The 25,298-nt window shown below is 38.1% G+C and overlaps 3 protein-coding genes across 7 annotated transcripts in view; 2 read left to right on the forward strand and 1 right to left on the reverse strand.

Annotated features, from left to right (window-relative positions):
• The window catches only part of LOC110464048 (complement C1q tumor necrosis factor-related protein 4-like), a 21,132-nt gene extending 20,589 nt beyond the window's left edge, over positions 1-543 (forward strand). Inside the window, exon 4 of the mRNA XM_021519066.1 lies at positions 25-543. Within this exon, the coding sequence (XP_021374741.1) occupies positions 25-422 (398 nt within the window). The 3' untranslated portion in view covers positions 423-543. The remainder of the gene's footprint in view (positions 1-24) is intronic.
• A 7,153-nt stretch (positions 544-7,696) lies between these two features.
• LOC110464046 (tachykinin-like peptides receptor 99D) lies at positions 7,697-20,809 on the forward strand. Of its 5 annotated transcripts, none has more exons than XM_021519061.1 (5): positions 7,697-7,714; positions 15,155-15,414; positions 15,859-16,131; positions 16,894-17,371; positions 19,946-20,809. In XM_021519061.1, the coding sequence occupies exons 4-5, from the start codon at positions 16,987-16,989 to the stop codon at positions 20,641-20,643; spliced, it is 1,083 nt and encodes a 360-aa protein (XP_021374736.1). In that variant the 5' UTR covers positions 7,697-7,714; positions 15,155-15,414; positions 15,859-16,131; positions 16,894-16,986; the 3' UTR covers positions 20,644-20,809. The 5 variants fall into 5 exon arrangements, with proteins under 5 accessions (XP_021374736.1, XP_021374734.1, XP_021374739.1 ...); XM_021519059.1 differs by lacking the exon at positions 7,697-7,714 and adding an exon at positions 8,422-8,670; XM_021519064.1 differs by lacking the exon at positions 7,697-7,714 and adding an exon at positions 8,422-8,670 and having other exon boundaries at positions 15,307-15,414.
• On the reverse strand, positions 13,824-15,215 carry LOC110464049 (vicilin-like seed storage protein At2g18540). Its single transcript, XM_021519067.1, has 2 exons — positions 15,208-15,215; positions 13,824-14,841 (listed from the first exon to the last, which is right to left on the reverse strand). Exons 1-2 carry the CDS (start codon positions 15,213-15,215, stop codon positions 13,824-13,826), a joined length of 1,026 nt encoding a protein of 341 aa, XP_021374742.1.
• Positions 20,810-25,298: the final 4,489 nt, after the last annotated feature.

The raw sequence follows: 25,298 nt of genomic DNA on the forward strand, positions 1-25,298 counted from the left end.
GTAAATTTACGCTGTTTTTTTCAGCATCAACAGACGTCGTGGCTTTCACTGCACATCTGTCAAAAGATATACCCGAACCAGGAGATGACTACTCAATTAAATTTGATCACGTGGTCACAAATATTGGAAACGGCTACAATCCCCTGACGGGGGTGTTCACGTGTCCGAAGGCTGGTGTCTACTTGTTCACCTGGACTGCAGGGATATCTAATGCCGGGTACCTCTTCACACAACTTGCTAAAAATGGCGTCACTGTGACTAATTCTTTCACAGGAGATAACTATTACAGTTCCCTATCCTCAGCAATGGCAGTTTTGTTGCTAAATCAGGGAGACGTTGTCAGTGTAAGAGTGATAGCTCATTCACCAGCACCATCGGTATGGCATCATTACACATCCTTTACCGGACTTATATTACACTAGGACATAATTATGTTACACTAGGACACATTGTATTACACTAAGACACATTTATATTACACTAGGACACATTTATATTACACTATGACATATTTATATTACACTAGGACACATTTATATTACACTAGGACACATTAATATTACACTAGGATAAACTTATATTACACTAGGACACAAAAATGGTACATTTATATTTACACTAGGACACATTTATATTTACACTAGGACACATTTATATTACACAAGGACACATCAATATTACACTAGGACATATTAATATTACACTAGGATAAACTTATATTACACTAGGACACATTTATATTTACACTAGGACACATTTATATTACACAAGGACACATTAATACTACACTAGGACATATTAATATTACACTAGGACATATTAATATTACACTATGACATATTTATATTACACTAGGACATATTAATATTACACAAGGACACATTAATATTACACTATGACATATTTATATTACACTAGGACACATTTATATTACACTAGGACACATTTATATTACACTAGGACACATTTATATTACACTAGGACATATTTATATTACACTTACACTAGGACACAGTAAACTACACTTGCTCTCCAAAGAGAAAGGGGGATACTCCCATGCTCTCTTTCCATCTTGGATCCTGCCGATATTTTAACGACACTCAAGGATATGTTACTTAAACACTAATACCTTATTTCTAAATATGAAATATCGCTGTCTTCATTTTGTGTCTTTCCTGTGCTGACATTGTAGGGCGTAATTGGCTTTAATTATGACGTTACAACCTGTGTACTCAACTCACAGTATCACACATCATATTATTTGACAAAATGCAATGCTACTAAAGTAAGATAATTAAATCTAATGTCATTTTTTTTCAACAGATTTCATTAGCTTTGTCTATGTAAATTGGATTGAACATCATGCTAGGCCTATATTAAGCATTGTATGGGAGATAACTCCAATTTAGCTTGTGAAATAAATGGTTTTTTTAACTATTCAATATTCAGTCATCGTCTGTTTATGTTTTGGATATTACCTAGGTATTAATTAAATTAATCGCGTATACTTGTTGGCAACCCATCCTAAATAAAATCCACGGGATAAAGGCCCAAAGGTCCCTGTGTATAAACACATTGGCCACCCACCCACTGGAAATATCGGATAAGTTACCAATTATTTATTGGAGTTAATTCTCTTAAATAGCAAATAACGATAGAATGATCACGTGACTTTAGAATGATAAGAACAGGATTTAGAATATATAATTATTAGTCCAGTCGGAATACCAGAGATATTATGAAGATAGATATAATATTTATAATATATATAATAATATATACACTAGTATTACTATTTAAGTATCACTTTCAATGTAAAGTTTGGTTGTGAGTGAGATAACATATCAGATCTATAAGTTTGACGAATAAAGTCAGATATATTTTGTAAAATGTATATGTTGATATCAGTGCTGTATATTTTGCAGCCATTGAATAGAGTTTTTAGATTATAATGATCATGGTTATCAGTTATACCAAATTGAAAAATGTTTAGTGCTAACATCCTGATGTTTTTATAGAGTGGGCATTCGAATATAAAATGATGCATTTTCGTTTTCATGTGCACATCTACATGCTGGTGTGTCATTCATATGCTCAACACACAAGTCACTATTTAGGTTGCTATAATGATTTCTTAGCTGGAAAATTATCGTATTGAGATTTCTTGGCCCATGGTATCTAAATGTGATGGTAATTTCTTTCATGTTATTTACAATATCATAATTGATTAAATATTAAATATTTACTATTTTTTTTGCAGAGAAGTATCATTTAAAATATTTGCAAAGAGAAGGTTAAATTCTCTACATACTGAGGGAAAAACTGTTGAAATAATTTCAGTTCTACAAAGTGGGGGATTGAAAATGCGGCTATTTCTTAGTGGACGTCTTACATTTATATTGTTGTAAAGATAGGATGTAATGCTGGACTGATTCTAGAACATTTTTAGCTCGTCTGGTCCGAAGGACCATGGTAAGCTTATGCCAGACCGCATCGTCGGTCTTCCGTCGTCCGTCCGTCAATCCTTTAAAACGCTACTAGCCCTAAACAGCTAAATAGATTTTGCCTAATTTTGGTCTGGATCAACCTAAGCCAAGGGGACTCAATTTTGTATAAATGGTGAGTGTTGCCCCCCTGAGGGGCAGAGGGGCGGGGCCGCATAGGGCAAATAGAGGTAAACCTTTAAAATCCTTCTTCTACCATAGGGATTAAGGGATTTTTTAAAGAATTAAGTCTGGAGCATCCTTGGGACAAGGGGACTCAATTTTGTATAAGCAGTGGGTGTGGTTCCCAAGGGGGCAGAAGGGCGGGGCCCAACAGGGGAAATACGGGTTAACCTTCAAAATCCTCCTTCTACCATAGTGATTTAGGGATTTTATCCTGATTTAGTCTTGAGCATCCTTTTGCCAAGGGGACTCAATTTTGTATAAACGGTGAGTGTGGCCCCCCTAGGGGCATAAGTGCGTGGTCCAAAGTGGAAATACCGGTAAACCTTTAAAATCCTTCTTCTACCATAGGGATTAAGGGATTTTATCCGAATTAAGTCTGGAGCATCCTTAGGCCAAGCGGACTAAATTGTGTATAAATCGTATGTGTGTCCCCTAGGGGCAGAGGGGCAGGGCCCAATATGGGAATTACAGGTCAAACCTTGAAAATTCTTCTTCTAACATAGGGATTAAGGGATTTTATCCTTATTTAGTCTGGAGCATCCTTGGACAAAAGGGACTCAATTTTGATTAAAAAGTGAGTGTGTAAATGGTGGATCTGACCCCCTGGGGCCTGAGGGGTGGGGCCCAATAGAAGTTATTCAGCAAATTCTTGAAAACTCTTATTCTGTAGGAATAACAGGATTTTTTTCATATTTGGTCTAAAGCATCCTTTTAGTGAGGGGAATTAATTTTGTATAAACGGTGGGTCTGCCCCTCCTTGGGGCTGTGAGACGGGGCCCAATAAGGGATATAGAGGAATTGCTTTAATATCNGGCCTTCTTCTTCTGTAGGAATGACAGGATTTTGTCCAAATTTGGTATGAAGCACCCTTGGGTGAAGGGAATTAATTTTGTATAAACGGTGGGTCTGCCCCTCCTTGGGGCTGTGAGACGGGGCCCAATAAGGGATATAGAGGAATTGCTTTAATATCCTTCTTCTTCCAAGGGATAAAGTTTTTTTGGAAGGGAAGTCAATTTTGTATAATAGGTGGGTTTAAATACCCCGGGGGCAGAGGGGGCAGGACCAAATATGGAAAATAGAAAAATAGCTTTAAAACATTTTTCTTCTGTAGGAATGACAGGATTATGTCCATATTTGGTATGAAGCATCCTTGGGGGAAGGCAACCTGATTTTGTATCAACGGTGGATCTGACCCCTGGGGCCATAGGGCCGAGCCCAATGAGGGAAACATGGCAAATTCTTCAAAATCGTAGTTTTCCTGTAGAAATGACAGGATTTTGCCTAATTGTTTATAAATATACCCCTGACTAACCATGTAATACATGTACACTACCAGCAACATCATCTAGCTATTCCAACTTCAATTTTGCTAACATTTCCAGGTGAGCTATACAGGCCCTCTAGGCCTCTTGTTATTTTGGTTACTACAGTTGCCCCATATTACATCCCAATGTACAAGTGTTGGTCTAATAAAAGAGGTATATATTGTTGTAAGACTTACCGATTCAATCTCTTCGCTATGCCACATATAGATGGCGCTACTCCGGATATAGGCAGGGACGGTAACTTAGCCCCCTATAACATGTAAACGCGTTTCCTTGAGGGATTTTAATCAAACTTCACACAATTACAGAGGACAATAATATCACGGACAAGTTCGAGTTTTAACATTAAAATCAGTTACAAGCTAATTGTATACTTTTCATTTTCCCAAATTAACACCAAAGGGCACCATTTGTATAAACCATTACAGTGTACCTGGTAATAGCTAGCGGGAGCCAGTAGGGGACATGTATCGCTTTAGCAATACTCAGTATGCTTGTTAGTTACAGTTTCATAACAAAAACAAGATATCCGGATAATTACGTACCCTTTTCCGTAAGAAAATTAGAGATTCAGTTCAGCGGATTAAATGTGATACACCAATTTCATTTTTTTTCATGCATTAATAGAACCTACATTATTGCTTAATTTCACTGTAACTTCATTTTGATTGTTGTCTATTACGTCATACTAAGAGTTTATAAGCAAAAAGATTTATTTTACTTCTCTCACATTCTGTTATAGATTTTTTTTTAAACGGACCGAGGACCGAGCCTTTGGGCCAGCTTTGACATGCTTTAAAAGTTTAACTGTTTTTTTCAGTATATTTAATGGATTATTTACAATATACCTAATCTTAAAGATTGGTGCAAAATTAACAAAGCCTTTTCCAGGTTCTTCCATTGGTTGCAAATTAAGGGCAAAGTTCTTTTGGGTTTTTTTCATGAGAAGATTTGGTTTGTAAGTTATATCCTTAGGTAATGACTCCAATTATGTTAACATATAGTAGTCGAAATTTGCTACTTGATGCCATTTCCGTTTTGCCACGTCTTTGCTATAGTCTCGTTCAACCAGACGCTTGATCACTTGCAATTATCTGTTCGACGAAGCTTGTGTACACAACATAAGTCTGGTTGAACGAGACTACCTTTTTTCTCAAAAAATTGATAGGAAGGTCTCTGTATTTTACGATTCAATCAAGAGAAACCATAAAGAAAGTAAACTTCCGAAGCACACTGCACGAGAGGGCAGAACATGGGCCATGTGATTGGTCTGAAACAGACCTACTAGGGGGTAATATTATATTTCTGGTGAACACATCATCAGTTTGCGATTTTGAGCAGGTGATATAGACTACATGAACATGCTGTAGAATATCCTGTGATATGTTGTTTACGTATTAAACATATGTCAAATCAGTATGATGTAAGGTTAGACGTTAATACAATGGTATTTATACGAATAGCGTTTATATTCGTTTCGCTGGTCTTCGGTACGTGTTGATATCTTATAATCAATTTTACTGGCCCTCAGTATGTGTATCGTGAATATATCATAATCAAATTTATTGGCCCTCAGTATGTATATAACAACAATTTTATGACGTGTTGCTATCTAATTTGAAAGTAAAAGTCCTGGAGATGTTGTATGTGTTCCAAACATAAATTTATTACAATCACTTTCTCTGGGCCGGTGGTTAATTTCTGGAAAATCCAAAAACATACCCGTACTGTCCGAAGCCTACATGTCCTAACTGATGTTACGAGTATAAACATGTCGTTAATATAAGTACGTTTACACAATAAAAGTAGAATAGTTAGTTTGAGTGACATCTGTCATTCACGGCAATTGTCCTTTGAGACCAAGGCCGTACCCGACCAGGTAAGCCGAATTAGCTGTCCATTGTCTGAGACTGAGACGAGTTAGTCATGTTACGTAATAGAATGTAGTTAAAAGGTATATGGTACACGATGGACACAGTTAATGTACGAGTTACTCTGACAACAATGATTCAAACGAATTATACATGTCAACTTCAAAGAACAAGCTTCGTAAATAGAACTTATCTAAATTGACACAAGTTTAGACAGCTAATTGTTATATACAATTTACACAACATAGTTACGGCATATTAAAACGTCACATGGTTGAAGTTTAAAATAGGACAAATAACCAATTTAATGAGATATTAGATGAGGTAAAAAAAAATCAAATTCAGCACTTTTATCATAAAATTCTTAATGATAACTATAACGCGAATATTCCATAATCAATTTTAATGGCCCTCAGAATGTTTTCCGTTAATATCCCACAATTCATGTCATGGCCCTCAGTATGGGTATCGCTTATAAACAATAATCTGTTTTACTGGCGCTTATAATTCAAATTTCGAATACCTAATTAAATATCCAGTTAACTGGTTCTCGACACCTAGTCACGTTCTTTGGGCCGACGTTGCAGCCGGTCACCAGGTCGCGGATGTTTTACACCTTTGGTCCAAATAACGAAACTTCGCTGTATAACGACGACAGAGGTTGTGCCAGATTAGCCAACGTTGCTCATCAGTTGAAATAGGACCAACACCTGACGGATTTCTAGGATAACGCTGTGTCAAATTTCCAAAGTTTGTTAACCTATGCTCGACCAGAGACGTATAATATACGTCTCTGGCTCGACATCTGCGTTTGTGTATCAAAAACGTTATTTTGGAAATGTCAATTTTCAACGCTGGTGCAGCGTTGGGTCAATAACGAGACGCTTTAATTACTCAGAAGCTATGTATTTCGTGTAAAACTCGGCTTTAGATTCTCTAGGGTAAGGTGCAACGCTTGGCCAACTTAAAGACGTACGAACAAAAATAATAGCACGTTTGACCAATGCCTGACTGCTACCTGGGCTGTTTGTATTTCACGTTTATCAAATTATCCACTTACCATTTACTCATGTCCCAACGGTTGTCGTATAGCTGGTTTCCTGACTCAGAAACAAAATTGGAATTTTCAATCCGGACATTGTTTGGGAAATCGGAGTCCAGAACATGATGTTCGGCTCATATTGTGACAAACAACCCCCCATTGCAGATTTCCATGTTCCCGAATGTCTAAAAAAAAAACCTGAAAACAGATACTTCCTGGTGATGTGATACATGTAATATGAGAGAGGACAAATGGATGGTATGTTGTGAGGTGACCTTTCATATCAATGTTGGTGATGATCGAGCGTAACCGATGATATGTACATGTTGATGTCGTATATTTATAGCCCCCGCTTTGCAGGACATATTGTAGGTTAACATTATTGAGGTTAGGTTTAAACATGTGAGTATCGTGCTGTTGAGACATAATGTATAGCTTGAAACTCGAAGAAAAAAAAGACTTATATATATACCTCATTAAATATCCGTAAATATGCACAAATCACATCGGTTGGCAAACTTAGCATGAGTCGGATGTACATACGGAATTTGATTGAAATATCTGCACAATATCTACAGCAATTATCACATGAAAACCAAAGAGTGCCCGAGATGGGTGGAAAGACAGAGATACACAAACATTGTTATCAAGTTTGAAGGAATTTGGCTAATATTTGCTAGAGTTATTAAGCGGAAACTGCAGATAATGACGTTGTTCGTTGATCAAGGGGCCATAACTCCGCCAAATGGAGTCCGATTCAAGTTGTTGTAAAACTTAGCCGAGCCCTTAATACGTTGAACCCTAATAGTAAGTTTAAAGACAATCGGATTATATTTGCGAGAGTTAATGAACAGAAACGGCAGATAATGACGTTTTTCTTTATTCAAGGGGTCATCACTCCGCCAAATAAAGTCCGCTGAAAGTGGTCATCGAACCAGGTCGGGTACCAATTCAAGTTTGAAGAAAATCGGTTAACATTTGTTGCAGTTATTGCACGGAAACGAAACGTGACAGACAGACAGACAGCCGGACAAAGCCAAATTAATATACCCCGCTTTCACCGGATAATACTGATAAGGATGGGATGTTGACAAGGGGTGATGATGGTTTTATTATGAGGGTGCGTTAATTATATACATTTATGTATGTATGAACAAACTCAGCTGTAAATGTGAGAAACGCAATCTTAATACAGAAAGTGATGGTAGAGTACGTCAGTATAATGGCGATATTATGGGATGGTAGAGTACGTCAGTATAATGGCGATATTATGGGATGCCAACATAATATAAAGGATGCTTATTAAATTTTAATGATATTAAAATATTGACTGTGAATATTAAATATGAAAAAACGAAAATAAGACTTGTCTCAATCTATGGATTAAACTATAAAACAGAAAGGTGGGATTACATGGCTATTTAAACTAGCCTTCAATTTCCTCTAACCTCCTAGGGGAGTAAATAACAAAAGCATATTTTATTTCATCTGCCCTCGCAGTTTGAAACGCCATGATCAGTTCTCGATATCGATAAAACCTCCCGGCCCAGTGTGTAACAGGGATGTTTACCCTTGGTTCATTCCGAACGCTTGACTGTTCATTAGATCTGGTACACCACTCGGAACATCTCGCCTGATTTCATAGACAAGCTTGATGGCTCGTAATGCAAAAAAAATAAATACACGGTATGGGACATGTTAAGTGATGTTATCGAGTATAAAGTGGAGTTTAACAGGATCTGATACCAAAGGAAAAGCGCTGGGTGAGTAGAATCGTTTTTAAAGATATCTCATTTAATTATTATACTTTATACGTTAGTTTTATTTGGATGTCAGTTTGAAACCAAAGTCGGTTAAGACGTGTCATTTTAATATTTCATTTGTTAATATTTATAACCCATTTTGATATTTTGGTTTTCTTAATAATTAAGACGTTTATTAAAAACAATTTCACTCGATATGGATATATTCAAAAATCGATAGAAACAACAAGGTGTTTGTGCCCAGCTGAAACACAAGGTTTATCCATCACCTTGTTACATCTATTGAGTTGGTCGTTGGAACCATCATGTAGTTGGTAGCACGTGGCTTAAACGAAGTTCCATTAACTGCAACACGTTTTACATTAAACAGACCTTAATCAACTGAAAGCAGGTTGTTTGTTTGGAGTGTTTTTGATAGACATATTGCTGGTAAAGTAGTACTCCTGCCTGGTTGAGAACTTTGTTCAGTCATGTACACTTGCCTGACACAGGGCAAACTATCATTGTCTCGTCTCAAATATAATATGCAAACACAATACACATTATACATGATAAATGTGTCGTTTGGGCGAGTTATGACAGGGTTATAAAATACATCTTGTAGAAATCCACTTAGTGAAACACAAGGTGAAATGACTTGATTACAACGACCGAATGATACAGTGACAAATCGGTCTAGATCTGCCTCTACATGATAGCTATATATCGACCAGACGTTTATCGTGACTGACTATCACCAGTGATGATAAGAGGATCTGACACAAACAAAACCTTGTTTATATAGGCCAATTACCTTCAGATGACTTATGACCAGACCGCAAATGTTTAAAAAGCCATAGGGATGACGTCACGAACAGGTAAAATTAGGACCTTCGGTTTTATTAATTATCAAAACAGAATATAACGTATTATCATTTTTTTCTGTACATTTACATACACAAAAACTGCTGACATTGTCGAGATTTAAAAATCGAATTAAGAAGGCTTCTCCTGATCAACTGTATGTAAAGTTGGGTAATGTGTTGTGTGTGAAATAGTCCGAGGTAACATTTCTACGGCGGTTTATTTGGGTGGAGATGTGCCAAACCGAGGCAACTGAAAGATAAACTATCTTGAAGTTATAGTTTGGAATACTTTAAAGACATCTAAATCCGTAGCATTTACTCCATGTTTTGCTTTCAAAATTTGATTCAAATTCATACTGAATTTTCTTTTACATTTAATGTCAAGATCTTTGGAAATTTTGTTGATATGAAAGTTTGAGTAAACGTTGATATGAATTATTTATACAAGTGCCCTTTTTCAGGGATTACACTTTCCAAAATATTTTTGTTTTGAATCATGAACGAACATGAATGTTTAACGCGGACAGGAAAAATACCACTGGAAATAAAACATTTACAGATAGGGTAGAACAAACACTTTTAATAAGTATATACAGTATATAAAGGAAACATCACGAGGGAGAAATTATGCTCTTAGATAAGCGTTAAGAAAACTATCACCGGAGATTAAAAAATGAAAATAAGAGTACATTGTTTTAAATCATCACCAGAGGATACAAAAAAAAAATCACAAGAAACAGAACTTTCAAAATTGGCTTAGAGAATAAAACTGTCACAGGAAAAAAGTAATACAATACCAGAACAACGCATCTAATGAAAAAATACAACCATCCGTTAAAGAAGCTAGCTCTTCAGCCGTTAGTCATAAAAGACACGTCAAATAAATCTTCGCTAATGCTATCATTTCCTATATCATTGTATTGATCGGACAAGAACGTCTATTGTTAGTTGGTAGAAATATCTGTCCCATGCAAATTAGAATGTATCTCCTCTATTGAAGGATAATTTTTTCAGTGACAGTGAATTATGAGGTAAATAAAGGGGAAGACATCACATCATAAATGCTGCACTTCCATTTTTCCTGTGGTTGTAATTTTCACGATTTTCGCGGTAACGAGTATTCCACGAAAATATACAACCCGCCAAATAAGCAGGTGTTCACTGGAAAGGTAAGTGTTTCAAAATCATATGTTATGATACTTCAATCAAATTAAGGATTTTGTCAGCCTAGGTTGAAATTTATCTAAAGGAAAACCTTGGGTAGGTGATATATTTGTCATTAGAATTCATATTTATAGAAGTTTTTGAAAGTTAGCACAGACTCTGGCGTTGTTGGAAATTGACTATCATGTTTGTAAGGGAAGGTTTGTAGATTACAACTGAGGAAGATGAAATTCACAAACTACGTCGACAATTGTGGTCTTAACTTCATTTTCCATATGTAAGGATGAGACATCTTACGGTATCTGCTTGTCAGTACATGTGGTTTAAAATATATTTTTTTCCCATTCTGACCTCATCCTCATAATATACTACACGCAAGAAACTAATGTAATCAAAGTCATTATGGCAATAAAGCGATTACGGAAATTTGTTAACAGAACGTGGGAATGTTTTTGCCACGGAGCGCAACATGGTGTTCTCCAATACGACAGGAAGTAAAGAAGTGTGTTCTCCATAACAACAGGGGGTGAGGTATGCACATTGATAATGGACATCATTTCTATGGTGTTATCCTCTGTGAAAAAATAAAACAAAAAAGTATCAGCAAAGAAAACTGGTGTCGAGTATTGATTTGGCCATTCGATACATGTCCAAGTGGGTTAACAATGTCACGATCTCTGCCAGGTTTGACTTTATTTCATTTTCCTTCAGTTTTAAACAACGTTATGTACGAACAGGAATAAGACGCTCGCTTCGTCATGCTGTCTGTCAGCACGCAATCACTCGGAGATAAAACTAAGTTGAATGATCTACGTGCTGTCGGATTAGATTCCATCGGTTCAACATTATCAAGGACTAATCTTGACCCCCAGAGTCACGACAGATTGAGTTGGTGGGTAGTCTTGGTGAAAAGCTGGAACATTAACACTCTTTGAAAAAGTCGTTTTGATTGTATAGGCTGTTGTTGAAGTTAATTATGTCTCTATCTTTTCTGAGCACAGATATATCTTAGTGTATAGGCAATGTGGCATATTCTTCTACCATACAGAGGAGTTTGTTTTAGAGAAATAGAAATAACACTTTTTTGCACGTGATTACAGTGAACGTCTGGTTCACTGACCTGAAGGTGTGTGGTACTAGATTGTCAGGTTTGGTCATATCGTCACTGCAGGACCACAGTCTTGATATCGGAAAGTATTTCATCCTTGGACATATCACAATTTGAGAACAATATCCTTCAGATTGCAAACACTTATATTTTTTTTCTTTCTAAAACATGTCACTAATTGCATGTAGCAATAATCTTTGCCAAAACAGGTCTTCTTGTAATGTGCTTTGACCAAGCCTGATAGATCCAGAGTGCTCATCTGACAGGCCATTGTGCCAAATCAGGGATGTGTACATCCCTAGCCAAACAAGCATATATGTTTTTGCAATTTTCAGATCAAAAGTCGTGTTAAGTCAAATAGTTACACATTGAAATTTTACTCTCCTGACCAGGACTTGTTGTTCGGAGTCCTAAACTTCAAAACAAGATTTAAAGCGTTTAATTGTCATATTGTTTACCCGCTATCACGTGTGTATGAAAACAGAAATCTAGACACGAGCGAGCCATCACATAGGTTTGACTTGTTTGTTTTTGGCAGACACGCTTGATATATCTCTTTTCCTTTTTAAAGTCTTTTGAAATATTTTGCTCGTTCGACATTGTTTTATTTTTAACTTAAAAGACAGAAATTTCCCCAAAAATGTTTTATGGCTGAAAAGTCTTTTGAATGTCAAGCAAATCAAACATCTTAACCTGACGTTATCCTAATTAGCTTTGTCCTTTAAATAGATAGACCCGACTGTTCAAGTATGGGCAGCTTAACGAGTCGATAATACAACTTATTAATTTAGATATGTTTTGAAAAGGTGTTTGTAGAAATATCTCAAAATTTACTCTTTTCTGAATTATTAGTTTGGATTCCTGTACAAGACGATTTAATTCTGATTTTGAACATTTTTAAAAATAAATAGGATGAAATATTTTAGTTACATGCCGTGAAGCTGATGATGCTGTGAAATTCTGTACAGAGCGGTGTAGCTTTGTATGACTGATGCCTTCTGTCATCGCTACTGTTGTCGGCATCGAGTCCACAGAACAGTGAAAGTCTGCCGGGATAAATTAGTTTTAAATCTATATAACAGCGTTTCCCAGTTTACAAGGCAGACAAGCGGAGAACGAGAACCAGTGATAATCAGTTTACGGAGTAACCTCAATCACTGGTGTTTCATTGACAGAGACTTAGGTTAGGGCAAAATATGATAACTAAAGTTGTTTGTTCATATTGCCATAACAATATCAACAGCTGAGTGATGATCCCGAGCAAGTGATAAACAAACTGAAAGCATAGTCACCCTTGTATGTCCCCCACAGAATGATGGTCTGAGGCGACCAAAGCATAGTCACCCCTGTATGCCCCCACAGAATGATGGTCTGAGGCGACCAAACGCGAGGCGTTCGGCGGAGTATAGACTTGACTCCAGACTATTTGTTTATTTTCTATGGACTTGAGCAGGTCTAACATTTGACCTTTATGGTCAAGAACCTGTACACTTGCTTAAAAGTCATTATACATATATATATATATGATATTAAGCGATCATCATTGAAACTGTATCTAGCAGTAAAGGCAAAGCAAGGCCCGCGCTAGGGGTACCATGTACATGAAAAACGAAGAAGCACGAATGCTTTGTTATACTCCATTTTTTTGGATAATCTTCAACTTCCTCATTTCCTATCATGAACCTGTTCGCGTGTAGACCTAAAGTAATGTATTGTGCTGTTTATGATCACGTGTTGAGTTGTATAATATCGTATTGTATTGTTACGGATGGTAATATATTGTTAAGTATTGCATTGAATTATATTGTATTGTAATGTATTGTGCTGTTTTTGACGTATTGAGTTGCATGGTATCGTATTGTATTGTTACGTAATGTATATTGTATTGTTACGCATTGTATATTGTATTGTTACGTATTGTATATTGTATTGTTACGTATTGTATATCGTTTTTGCGTCTCTCTGGTTCCTGGTGTCGTCTTTCGTTCGTTTTTGCGTCTCTCTGGTTCCTGTTGTCGTCTTTCGTTCGTTTTTGCCTATTTCTCTGGTTCCTGTTGTTGTCTTTCGTTCGTTTTTGCGCCTCTTTGGTTCCTGTTGTCGTCTTTCGTTCGTTTTTGCGTCTCTCTGGTTCCTGTTGTCGTCTTTCGTTCGTTTTTGCGTCTCTCTGGTTCCTGTTGTCGTCTTTCGTTCGTTTTTGCGTCTCTCTGGTTCCTGTTGTCGTCTTTCGTTCGTTTTTGCGTCTCTCTGGTTCCTGTTGTCGTCTTTCGTTCGTTTTTGCGTCTCTCTGGTTCCTGTTGTCGTCTTTCGTTCGTTTTTGCGTCTCTCTGGTTCCTGTTGTCGTCTTTCGTTCGTTTTTGCGTCTCTCTGGTTCCTGTTGTCGTCTTTCGTTCGTTTTTGCGTCTCTCTGGTTCCTGTTGTCGTCTTTCGTTCGTTTTTGCGTCTCTCTGGTTCCTGTTGTCGTCTTTCGTTCGTTTTTGCGTCTCTCTGGTTCCTGTTGTCGTCTTTCGTTCGTTTTTGCGTCTCTCTGGTTCCTGTTGTCGTCTTTCGTTCGTTTTTGCGTCTCTCTGGTTCCTGTTGTCGTCTTTCGTTCGTTTTTGCGTCTCTCTGGTTCCTGTTGTCGTCTTTCGTTCGTTTTTGCGTCTCTCTGGTTCCTGTTGTCGTCTTTCGTTCGTTTTTGCGTCTCTCTGGTTCCTGTTGTCGTCTTTCGTTCGTTTTTGCGTCTCTCTGGTTCCTGTTGTTGTCTTTCGTTCGTTTTTGCGTCTCTCTGATTCCTGTTGTCGTCTTTCGTTCGTTTTTGCCTCTCTCTGGTTCCTGGTGTCGTCTTTCGTTCGTTTTTGCGTCTCTCTGGTTCCTGTTGTTGTCTTTCGTTCGTTTTTGCGTCTCTCTGGTTCCTGTTGTCGTCTTTCGTTCGTTTTTGCGTCTATCTGGTTCCTGTTGTCGTCTTTTTTTCGATTTTGCCTCTCTCTGGTTCCTGTTGTCGTCTTCTGTGTCAGTGTCTCCCTTTTTCTAAAGTTGTCTTTTGTTTTGTGTTTGGTACCGATTTGTTTTTTAAGTCTTCAAAACGTAGATAACATAATGTTTTTTGTTTATGTTTTACGTCCTATTAACAGCTGTGGTCATTTGAGGACGTGCCAGGTTTTGGTGGTGGAGGAAAGCCGGAGTTTCCGGAGAAAAACCACCGACCTACGGCCAGTACCTAGCGACTGCTCCACGTAGGCCTCGAACCCGCGACCTCGTGGTTATTGGTAGCAGACTGCAATGTCAAACAATCCTTCGTTTAAATCTATTTGATAAATTGAAATACCATATGGATTGTGTTTAATACGGATTTTGATCTAAATTTAAATGAGACATGTTTTATTTTTAGGTCACCTGAGTTATGCTGACATAATGTGTTGATGGCTACCTAACCAACTTTACAACAACATGTTCCCTGCAACCGGTTTTTTTCTGTCAAATCCTGGCAGATATATTAGTCAACAACGCTTGAAGAATTTCTCTTTATTTACGGTGAACAAGGTGACAGACGTCTGCAGTGTAGATTGAACCATCTCCGTTAGAAAACCTTGTTAACACTTATTGGAAAGCCTTCGTTGATCCGGACACTTTTGTTTACATCTGAACCTGGTAAGTTTGATTGATGATGAGTGGGAACTCATTCGTCCGGAAACTTGAGTGTATTGTGTAGAGAGGGCCCTCCCCAGTCTGGACACTTACGCAAATATTTCCCAGTCAGAACATCAACTTCGGGAAAATAGTTCCCAGTCAGAACATCAACTTCGGGAAAATAGTTCCCTGTCAGAATATCAACTTCGGGAAAATAGTTTCCGTATTGGTTTTCTGTTTAATCCAGGGGAAATAAACAAAAACGGAAAACACGTGTTTCTAATCTTAACACATAATTTCTTTTTCAGATGACAATACTTTGAAACAGATTCTTCTTTAAACGACGTAGAACCGGAAATGAAGACGTAATAGATATTTTAACCTTGTTAGTCCATTTATCATAAATCGATTGGTCGGCACATGCTAACGTGAACATAATTTAACTAAAACTTCTTTGAAATGCAGGTTTGATGTTCCCAGGAGCGCCGCATGTGGCCGAGTGTGTTACGTCAGCAGATGAAAATACAGTGCATTGAGCATCATCCCTTTCTTCAGAGGTCGGTCAGAGGTCAAAGGTCACTGGTGGGCAGGAATTAATACAGATCAATCTCTAAAGGTTATAGCAGCGGGGTCGCAGAGGTGTTTTTTGCACGACAGGCCACACCCGATACGGCTTATATCACCAGTCGTTTACAGAAACCCCAATTCATCGCGGACCAAATTCGTATCGATATCACAGTAAGTTTGTAAATTTTTATGTAAAGATACAATTCTTATGAGAAAGGGGTACGGTATCATGAAAATGATTATATACAGGTTTTATAAGCTAATTTAATAGCTGTCTACAAGTAAGCTACTTAAGAAAGTTTAAGCTATTAGGAAACTATCTAATATATATTTATATATGTGAGTTCTCTTTGATATTTTTGAAGCTATTCCGATACCCCAGCAGCGCCTTTTCAGTAGACGATCTTTAATAACGCTTAAAGATTTTATGTGTTTATGTTTTGTGAATTTCTCGGGGTAATATACAGGTATTTTATATAAAACTGCACAGTTAGTGCTAACCGGCTTGGTTTCGGCTGTATATATGTAAATTGATAACGCCGTCAGTATTGCCTAAGTATGTTTCCTATGTGTACGAGTTGTGTTTTTCACCGTGATGATACATACGAGATAAATTAAAGGTCAATGTATCGTACTGGACTGATCCGTGTAAAATAATATAAGTTAATTCCAATGAAATAGATCAGGATAAATAAATTGGTGACATTTACCGGAACGAGACATCTTACCTACACCTAATCCCTCGATACAGCTAGCTAGCTATAGGATGTAACACATGTCGGTCACATATATATAAAATGGGTTTTTTATACCATGCTCTGCATTTTCTAGAAAAAGATACGAAGCTTACATGGAGGTGACCGGACAATATATAGTTGATGAGTTTCATGCGTTTTATCATGCACTTATATATATTTTTGTATACTTTTCCAGTGGATTCGGTACCAGAGAGACAGCCGTCTTTGTTCTGAACAGGAGCTAAATGAAACATGTATAGTGTGTTATAACTTCAGTGATGTGGTCCTAATGTCCGTACATCAAGTGATGTTGACCCAATCCTCAAAACCATGGTTTCCCCCGCCTCAACTTGGCGTTTCCAGGGAAACGTCCGCCGGCAGGTTGTCGTTTATAGTAACGACAAATACTACGGACTTTACCGAACAGAATACGGAATTCACCGAACACCATTCCTACCTGTTTTATGTGAAGGTGATTCTTATTTTCGTGATAATGGTGTGTACTACATTAGGGAATTTACTCAATATCGCAGTGACATTAAAGACTAGGTCACTTAGGACTCCATCCGGGAACTTCATCATTTCCTTGGCAACGGCTGACCTGATGGTGGGAATTCTTGTGACGTTTTCATTTGTTTCATCTATACAGGACAAATGGGCATTTTCTGACTCAGGTAAGTTATCGCTTAATTCCGTTAAATCTATTGCAGACGTCTGGAAATGTCCTCATCAAAGATGTTATATAGGTCCAAGACTTGCACTGATAAAAAAAATCTTGTTTTCGCTTCTCCGCTTGTTACGTCCGCTTCCTGTTTCTTATTTCTGTTTTTAATTCGTTCATCGACGATGCAAGTATTAATCTTAATTGTGTTGTATCGCTTTTTACTTAATTTCCTTTTTCATACGGGTATTCCTGTTGTTGTTTTTTTTATCTCAGTTTTAATATTTATTACACGGAAGTAAATTGTGAGATGCGTCGACTTCCTTTTTCGGTCAGAATAAATCTAATCGCTGGAAGTATCAGGGGGATTAAACGTGTCACTTACTGTACGAGATTCTTCATTATTTCATTCGTTATGACTCTCAAACATATCTTTAATCGAATCTGCATAGCAAACTGCGGACCTCGCTTTCGTAATGAACAGGTGATACAACCACGAATTAACGTAAAAAATAACGATCTCCCAATTACATGTGTCTGTCTATATCTGTATACAATACGAAGTAAAGCTATTTCTGTTATAATCTGCTTTGAATTACGTGAAGCCTTTTGATATCAACTGGTTTTTTGTTACCTTTTAACTATTTTGGTATCGTCTGTTTCTGTGTTGCCTACAATCTATTTTGGTAACGTCCGTTTCTGTGTTGCCCATTAACTATTTTGGTAACGTCCGTTTCTGTGTTGCCCATAAACTATTTTGGTAACGTCTGTTTCAGTGTTGCCCATTAACTATTTTATTAACGTCTGTTTTTGTGTTGCTTATAAACTATTTTGGTGTCGTCTGTTTCTGTGTTTCCTATAATCTATTTTGGTATCGTTTGTTTCTGTGTTGCCAATTAACTATTTTGGTATCGTCTGTTTCTGTGTTGCCTATAAACTATTTTATTAACGTCTGTTTCTGTGTTGCCTATAATCTATTTTGGTAACGTCTGTTTCTGTGTTGCCTTTTAACTGTTTTGGTAGTAACTGTTTGTGTGTTACCTTTTAACTAGTTTGCTATCGGCTGTTTGTGTGCACGTGTTGCCGATTAACTATTTTATTAACGTCTGTTTTTGTGTTGCTTATAAACTATTTTGGTATCGTCTGTTTCTGTGTTGGCTTTTAACTGTTTTGGTATCGTCTGTTTCTGTTTTGACTATGAACTATTTTGGTAACGTCTGTTTCAGTGTTGCCCATTAACTATTTTTGTATCGTCTGTTTCTGAGTTGCCTTTTAACTGTTTTGGTAACGTCTGTTTCTGTATTGCCTTTTAACTGTTTTGGTAGTAACTGTTTGTGTGTTACCTTTTAACTAGTTTGCTATCGGCTGTTTGTGTGCACGTGTTGCCCATTAACTATTTTTGTATCGTCTGTTTCTGAGTTGCCTTTTAACTGTTTTGGTAACGTCTGTTTCTGTGTTGGCTATAAACTATTTTGGTATCGTTTGTTTCTGTGTTGCCTTATAAACTATTTTGGTATATTATGTTTCTGTGTTGACTATAAACTATTTTGGTATCGTCTGTTTCTGTGTTGCCCATTAACTATTTTGGTAACGTCTGTTTCAGTGTTGCCCATTAACTATTTTGGTAACGTCTGTTTCTGTGTTGCCCATTAACTATTTTGGTATCGTCTGTTTCAGTGTTGCCTATAAACTATTTTGGTATCGTCAGTTTCTGTGTTGCCTATAAACTATTTTGGTGTCGTCTGTTTCTGTGTTGCCTATAAACTATTTTGCTATCGTCTGTTTCTGTGTTGCCTATAAAATATTTTGGTGTCGTCTGTTTCTGTGTTGCCTATACACAATTTTGGTATCGTCAGTTTCTGTGTTGCCTATAAACTATTTTGGTATCGTCTGTTTCTGAGTTGCCTTTTAACTGTTTTGGTAGTAACTGTTTGTGTAGTACCTTTTAACTAGTTTGCTATCGGCTGTTTGTGTGCACGTGTTGCCGATTAACTATTTTATTAACGTCTGTTTCTGTGTTGCCTTTTAACTATTTTGCTGTCGTCTGTTTCTGTGTTGCCTATAAACTATTTTGGTATCGTCAGTTTCTGTGTTGGCTTTTAACTATTTTGGTATCGTCAGTTTCTGTGTTGCCTTTTAACTATTTTGGTGTCGTCTGTTTCTGTGTTGCCTATACACAATTTTGCTATCGTCTGTTTCTGTGTTGCCTATAAACTATTTTGGTTTTCGTCTGTTTCTGTGTTGCCTATAAACTATTGTGTATCATCTAATTCTGGTGCCACGTAAAGCCATATTTCTATGAACTCTTTTGTACTAAAACATAACTTAACTTATTTTTCAAGCAACTACAATCAATTTCTGTATGAGTAAAGACATATGAATTACGAAGATATTTTGTGTGTGTATATTTTGCTCCGTATTACGTGAAGCTATTTTTAGTGCTTGGTAAAATTATTCTTGTGTTACATATAGAAATAATAAGTAACTCTGTTTCGGTACCAACTTAAACTGTTTCTGAATTACCTAAATACATTGCTGTATTAGCCTTCAATTTGACGTATAAAGCTCTATATTATTTCCATTCCAGTCTGTAAAGCTGTCGGATTTATATTTTTCTACGCAACGTCTCTATCGATGTGGAACCTACTGGTCCTTACCATTGACCGATGGGTTTCGGTCACACGGCCAATGAAGTATGTATCCTGGATGACCAACCGGACTTCCTACAAAATTATCGGCCTTGTTTGGCTCGGCGTCCTACTTATAGACTTCCCTATGTTATTACCCGGCGTCGGCGATGTTTATTACATAGAGGGCGCCTTTTTATGCAGTCCTAATTGGCGGGTAAACTTGATTTACACTTTCTTGCTTGTCGCGGTGCATCTTTTACCATCTTTTATTCTAGTGCTAGCATTTAACCTTAGACTCTACTGTATTTCTAGGAAACATGTCAAGGAAATGGAACTTCTCCAGATACAAAGTCAAACTGCTGTTAAGCCATCTTCCATAAAACCAAAATTGGTGATAACAACGATAGTGATGGCGTTTGAGATTTCCTGGATGCCGTTTTTAGTTGCCGAGATTATCCGACTTTTCTCGCCGTCTTCTATTAGTGTACCAGTGTCATTTATCGTAAGCTGGGTTGCGGTTAGCAACAGTCTCATGAATTCTGTTATCTACACATGTTTGAACCGGAAGTTCCGGCATGGCATCGTCACACTGTTCCGGTGCAAGGACATCGGCACAGCAGAGCTGACGGGATATGTTGATAGTAATTTCGTGTAGACAGAATGTAAATAGTCAGCATGTCACATGACGGTATCTCGTGACACCGAGATCAATAAACTATCAATGTTAGTGAAGCGCTGTGAATGACTAATGTGTAAACGTCGTAACAATGCTATCATCTCCTATATGTGTTTGTTTCTCATGGAACCAAAGTCCAATAAATCACAAAAATCTATATAAACTGTTCGGGTTGTGTTTCTAAAAACTTCATTACAAATAAGTATAGTCGTGCACAAATTCTTTTTTTTTCATGATTCGGGTTCGGGAACACGAAGTGTCACAAAGAGGGAGTTTACTAAATTGTGCCCTAGTTTGATTTTTCAAAGAACTTTGAAGGAAATAAATTTGCTACCAATGACACTGTCACTATATATAACCCAACCAGTTTAGGTGACATTCATATAAGCTATGAACACCATGGCCCACTTGTTGACGTTAAGTTATTATGACGTCATCATTGTATTTTGATTACTACTTACCTTCCCTCGAATATGGTTGTTCTATTCATGAAACAATCAATTATGCATTATGTATACAATTATTTAAAACAAGAATTACGCGTAATTATATGTGTCGCCTGTCCCGCTTTGTCAATATAATAAGCATTTGACATAGTACATAAGGAAACGGACCTAAACGCAAAATCATAACATTGATTTTTTTAAAGTCCAGAAATTTCAGGTTTTTATCTGAAAAAGTGCAGAAATCCATGAAATGTTTTACAGTAGTAGGCTCTACTACCCATGCTACATGTATGATTGAGGTTTGGTTGGTGTAGCTCTTATACTTTGTCATAAAGAGCCTAAAATGCGAGAGCTAAACGCAAAACCTTAACGTTGAGTTTTTTTCTAAATCCAGAAATTTGAGGTTTTTAGCCAAAAAATACAGAAATCGTTGAAATGCTAGTAAAGAGTGTAATGCATTCAGCTATACATCCCATGATACACCTATGACCCAAGTTTGGTTGCTCTAGCACTTATACTTTGTCAGAAACAGCCTAAAATGTAAGAGCTAAACGCAAAACCTTAACGTTGAGTTTTTTTCAAAGTCCAGAAATTTTGAGGTTTTTACCAAAACAATGCAGAAATCAATGAAATGTTTTTTAGTGCAGTAGGCTCCACTACCTATGCTACATCTATGATCAAGGTTTTGTTCGTGTAGCTTTGTCAGAAACAGAGCTAAACGCAAAACCTTAACATTGTTGACGCCGCCGCCGCCGCCGCCGTCGGAAAAGCAACGCCTATGTGTCTTTCCGACTTCCGTCGTAGGCGACCCAAAAATGATGGACTGTCATAAAAACATTGAACTTTCCATGCGATATAAAACAGTAAATAAAATACATGAACAGTTTTCAGTTGAAATTCCTATTTATGTTACCAGCTTTTCTATCACACGAAGAACAAGGTACGTATATACGGTACTTTCACGTGTATCCTTGGCTGTTACCCTATTAGTATAGGTTAATGCATTGCAGATTTACCACTTTAATTTCGGAGTGTGTTTCATAATAAACATCTTAATGTGGGAGGAAACTGGCCGTACCCGTAATAGAACCCCACGTGGTCGGTCAGGTGACCATATACCTTTTCACGTCCGATCGGGGAAACGAACCCCGGCCGCCTTGGTGAAAGGCAAGTGCGCTATTCACAGCGCCACCCGACCGTATATAGTAAGTTCTTTATGTTATAGAGAAATTGGTGAATCAACATGTATTAGTTTATTTTCGGCAATCTTACATTCTCTGTAACACTCGTGTTCCTTAACATGTCGGCAGGCATTTATTTTCTCACAATTCCTACACGTGTACTCAATAGAGAAGTTATTCATTGTCTGACGTGTCGATTTTTGTTGTCTATGGTTGCAAAATATTATTTGCTACTCTTGATGCAAAGAATGAGCAGGGTTAAATTTCTCTCTCTCTCTCTCTCTCTAAAGCGGTAAAATATCTGACAGTTAGAGAGCTTGAGTAAACTGAATAAAGAGGAGGATTCTGTAAGACGGAGGTTTTAGAATCGATGGCGATCATGCTCAGATGATCCATTATTTATATAATCATGCAATTTACTTATGGAAACAAGGGTACTTCACCGAAATACAATTTTCGCATTTGTCCATATGATGACTTAATGTTCGACCCTCAGCTTAGTCTGTAGCTGATGGAGCAGTGGAGCCGAGACCAATCAACAAATGATAAGATATCTTGGTCCGATGATAGACAAAATATTGCAACACAAAGAAAGCATTTAAATGGACACGTCGGTAAAATAAAGCGAAGTCGACCAAAGATAACTTTTGAACGGACATTATCAGACAAACTTGAGGAATCGAACCCACACCGCACTTGACAGTACGAAAGGAGCACGATTGTCGCGGTCTCATGTCCGATGATGTACGCAAGGTAATAATAATAATAATAATAATACCAATGCAAAATCAAAGTGAATTGGGAGGCGAGCTAAGTGAACTTTTTATTGTACATATCCCGTCAACATACGGGGCTGTAGCCCGAGTTTCCTCTGGTCCTGACACCAGACTTCGACATTTTGACATAGATATCTGGTGTTGGACATCTATCTGTCAAAATATCTAATTCTGGTGTCAGGGCCAGAGGAAACACGGACTATTAAGTCTGATGTCAGGCCAGAGGAAACTCGGGCTACTAAGTCTGGTGTCAGGGCCAGAGGAAACACGGGCTACTAAGTCTGGGGTCGGGGCCAGAGGAAACACGGGCTACTAAGTCTGGGGTCGGGGCCAGAGGAAACACGGGCTACTAAGTCTGGTGTAAGGGCCAGAGGAAACTCGGGCTACTAAGTCCGGTGTCAGGGCCAGAGGAAACTCGGGCTGCTAAGTCTGGTGTCGGGGCCAGAGGAAACACGGGCTACTAAGTCTGGGGTCGGGGCCAGAGGAAACACGGGCTACTAAGTCTGGTGTCAGGGCCAGAGGAAACACGGGCTACTAAGTCTGGTGTAAGGGCCAGAGGAAACTCGGGCTACTAAGTCTGGTGTCGGGGCCAGAGGAAACACGGGCTACTAAGTCTGGTGTCAGGGCCAGAGGACACTCGGGCTACTAAGTCTGGTGTCAGGGCCGGAGGAAACTCGGGCTACTAAGTCTGATGTCAGGGCCAGAGGAAACTCGGGCTACTAAGTCTGATGTCAGGGCCAGAGAAAACTCGGGCTACTAAGTTTGGTGGCAGGGCCAGATGAAACTCGGGCTACTAAGTCTGGTGGCAGGGCCAGAGGAAACTCGGGCTTACAGGGCTGAAAAATATCAATAAAACAAGAAACGTGACACGATCAGAGATCTGTTCAAACTTATCAACGAACTTTCTCAAATACAAACTTATTAGAAAGATTGTCTTTGATCTTGTCAACATAGGGGCTCGCCTCCTGGAAGAAAAATAAAAGATGATTTCGTTCAACACTTTATATCAGCCATAAATAAAACTGACACAGATTCTAGTTGTCGTAAAAGTCTATTGTATATATAAAAGTACCAGACTTTAAAACATACTTTTCGTAATATTCGACCCGAGGGTTAAATCCTCGTTATACTGTCACTATTACAGCCACCCAAAATAATGGCGTTATAACGGTGGTTTGGCGATACATCGAGAATGACGTATAAAGGAATTTAAATGGGATCTTGAAATATGTTTGCGGGGCATTATATCGAAACTTTATTATATTTTGCGAGTTGTCTCCTATTTCTAGATAGCATGCCCCAGTTCTACGCTGTAGCCGTGACTAGTCTATAACAAGGAGTAAATCACCGGTTGCTCGTTATTTATTCCGTTTCGTTTTTAATTTCATTCCGTTTTCTCCCTTTAGATCAACATGCAATGGCCAGAATAATTCAGATTGCTCCGCACGACTAACTCCCGCCGATAGCGTCCCCTGTGGAGATGGCGTGTTGCGTCCCTAAACACGGAAAAGTCAATATGATATCAGGAGTTTTGTGTTCGGCGTGGCGAACTATAAACACGAGATATTTCTGTATCAATAACAATGTGTGGGATTTATAAATATTGGAAAACATTGGCAGTTTCCGCTTTAGGCCAAACGAAAATAAAGTTGTGTTGTAGGTAAGACCAACAAGGAACTTGTTTCTATGATCCTAGCTTTCCATTGGCCTCCGCGTATACCAACATGGGCCAAATTGGATTCAATCTTATTGAAATCATATTATTCTCCCTTTCCCCACAGCACGAAGGATATACTATCAGACGTTTGTGTCTAGTTAGATGCAGTAGAATGACGTTTTATTTCGTTTCTGTCAAGTTTTTATTGTCATGGTCCCCATCAGAACCAGCTGTCCCGTCACTGTGGTCTGTATAACGACAGTGTGATGCGATCGGGAGCTAGGACACAGGGAGGGACTGGGAGGACTTGACGTATACGTATGATAACCGATTTGACACAGGGAGGGACTGGGAGGACGTGACGTATACGTATGATAACCCAGGGAGGGAGTGGGCGGACGTGACGTATACATATGATAACCGGTTTGACACAGGGAGGGACTGGGAGGACGTGACGTATACGTATGATAACCGGTTTGACACAGGGAGGGACTGGGCGGACGTGACGTATACATATGATAACTGGTTTGACACAGGGACGGACTGGGAGGACGTGACGTATACGTATGATAAC

This window comes from Mizuhopecten yessoensis, unplaced genomic scaffold (assembly GCF_002113885.1).
Source record: "Mizuhopecten yessoensis strain PY_sf001 unplaced genomic scaffold, ASM211388v2 scaffold10953, whole genome shotgun sequence".
NCBI classification, from domain to species: domain Eukaryota; kingdom Metazoa; phylum Mollusca; class Bivalvia; order Pectinida; family Pectinidae; genus Mizuhopecten; species Mizuhopecten yessoensis.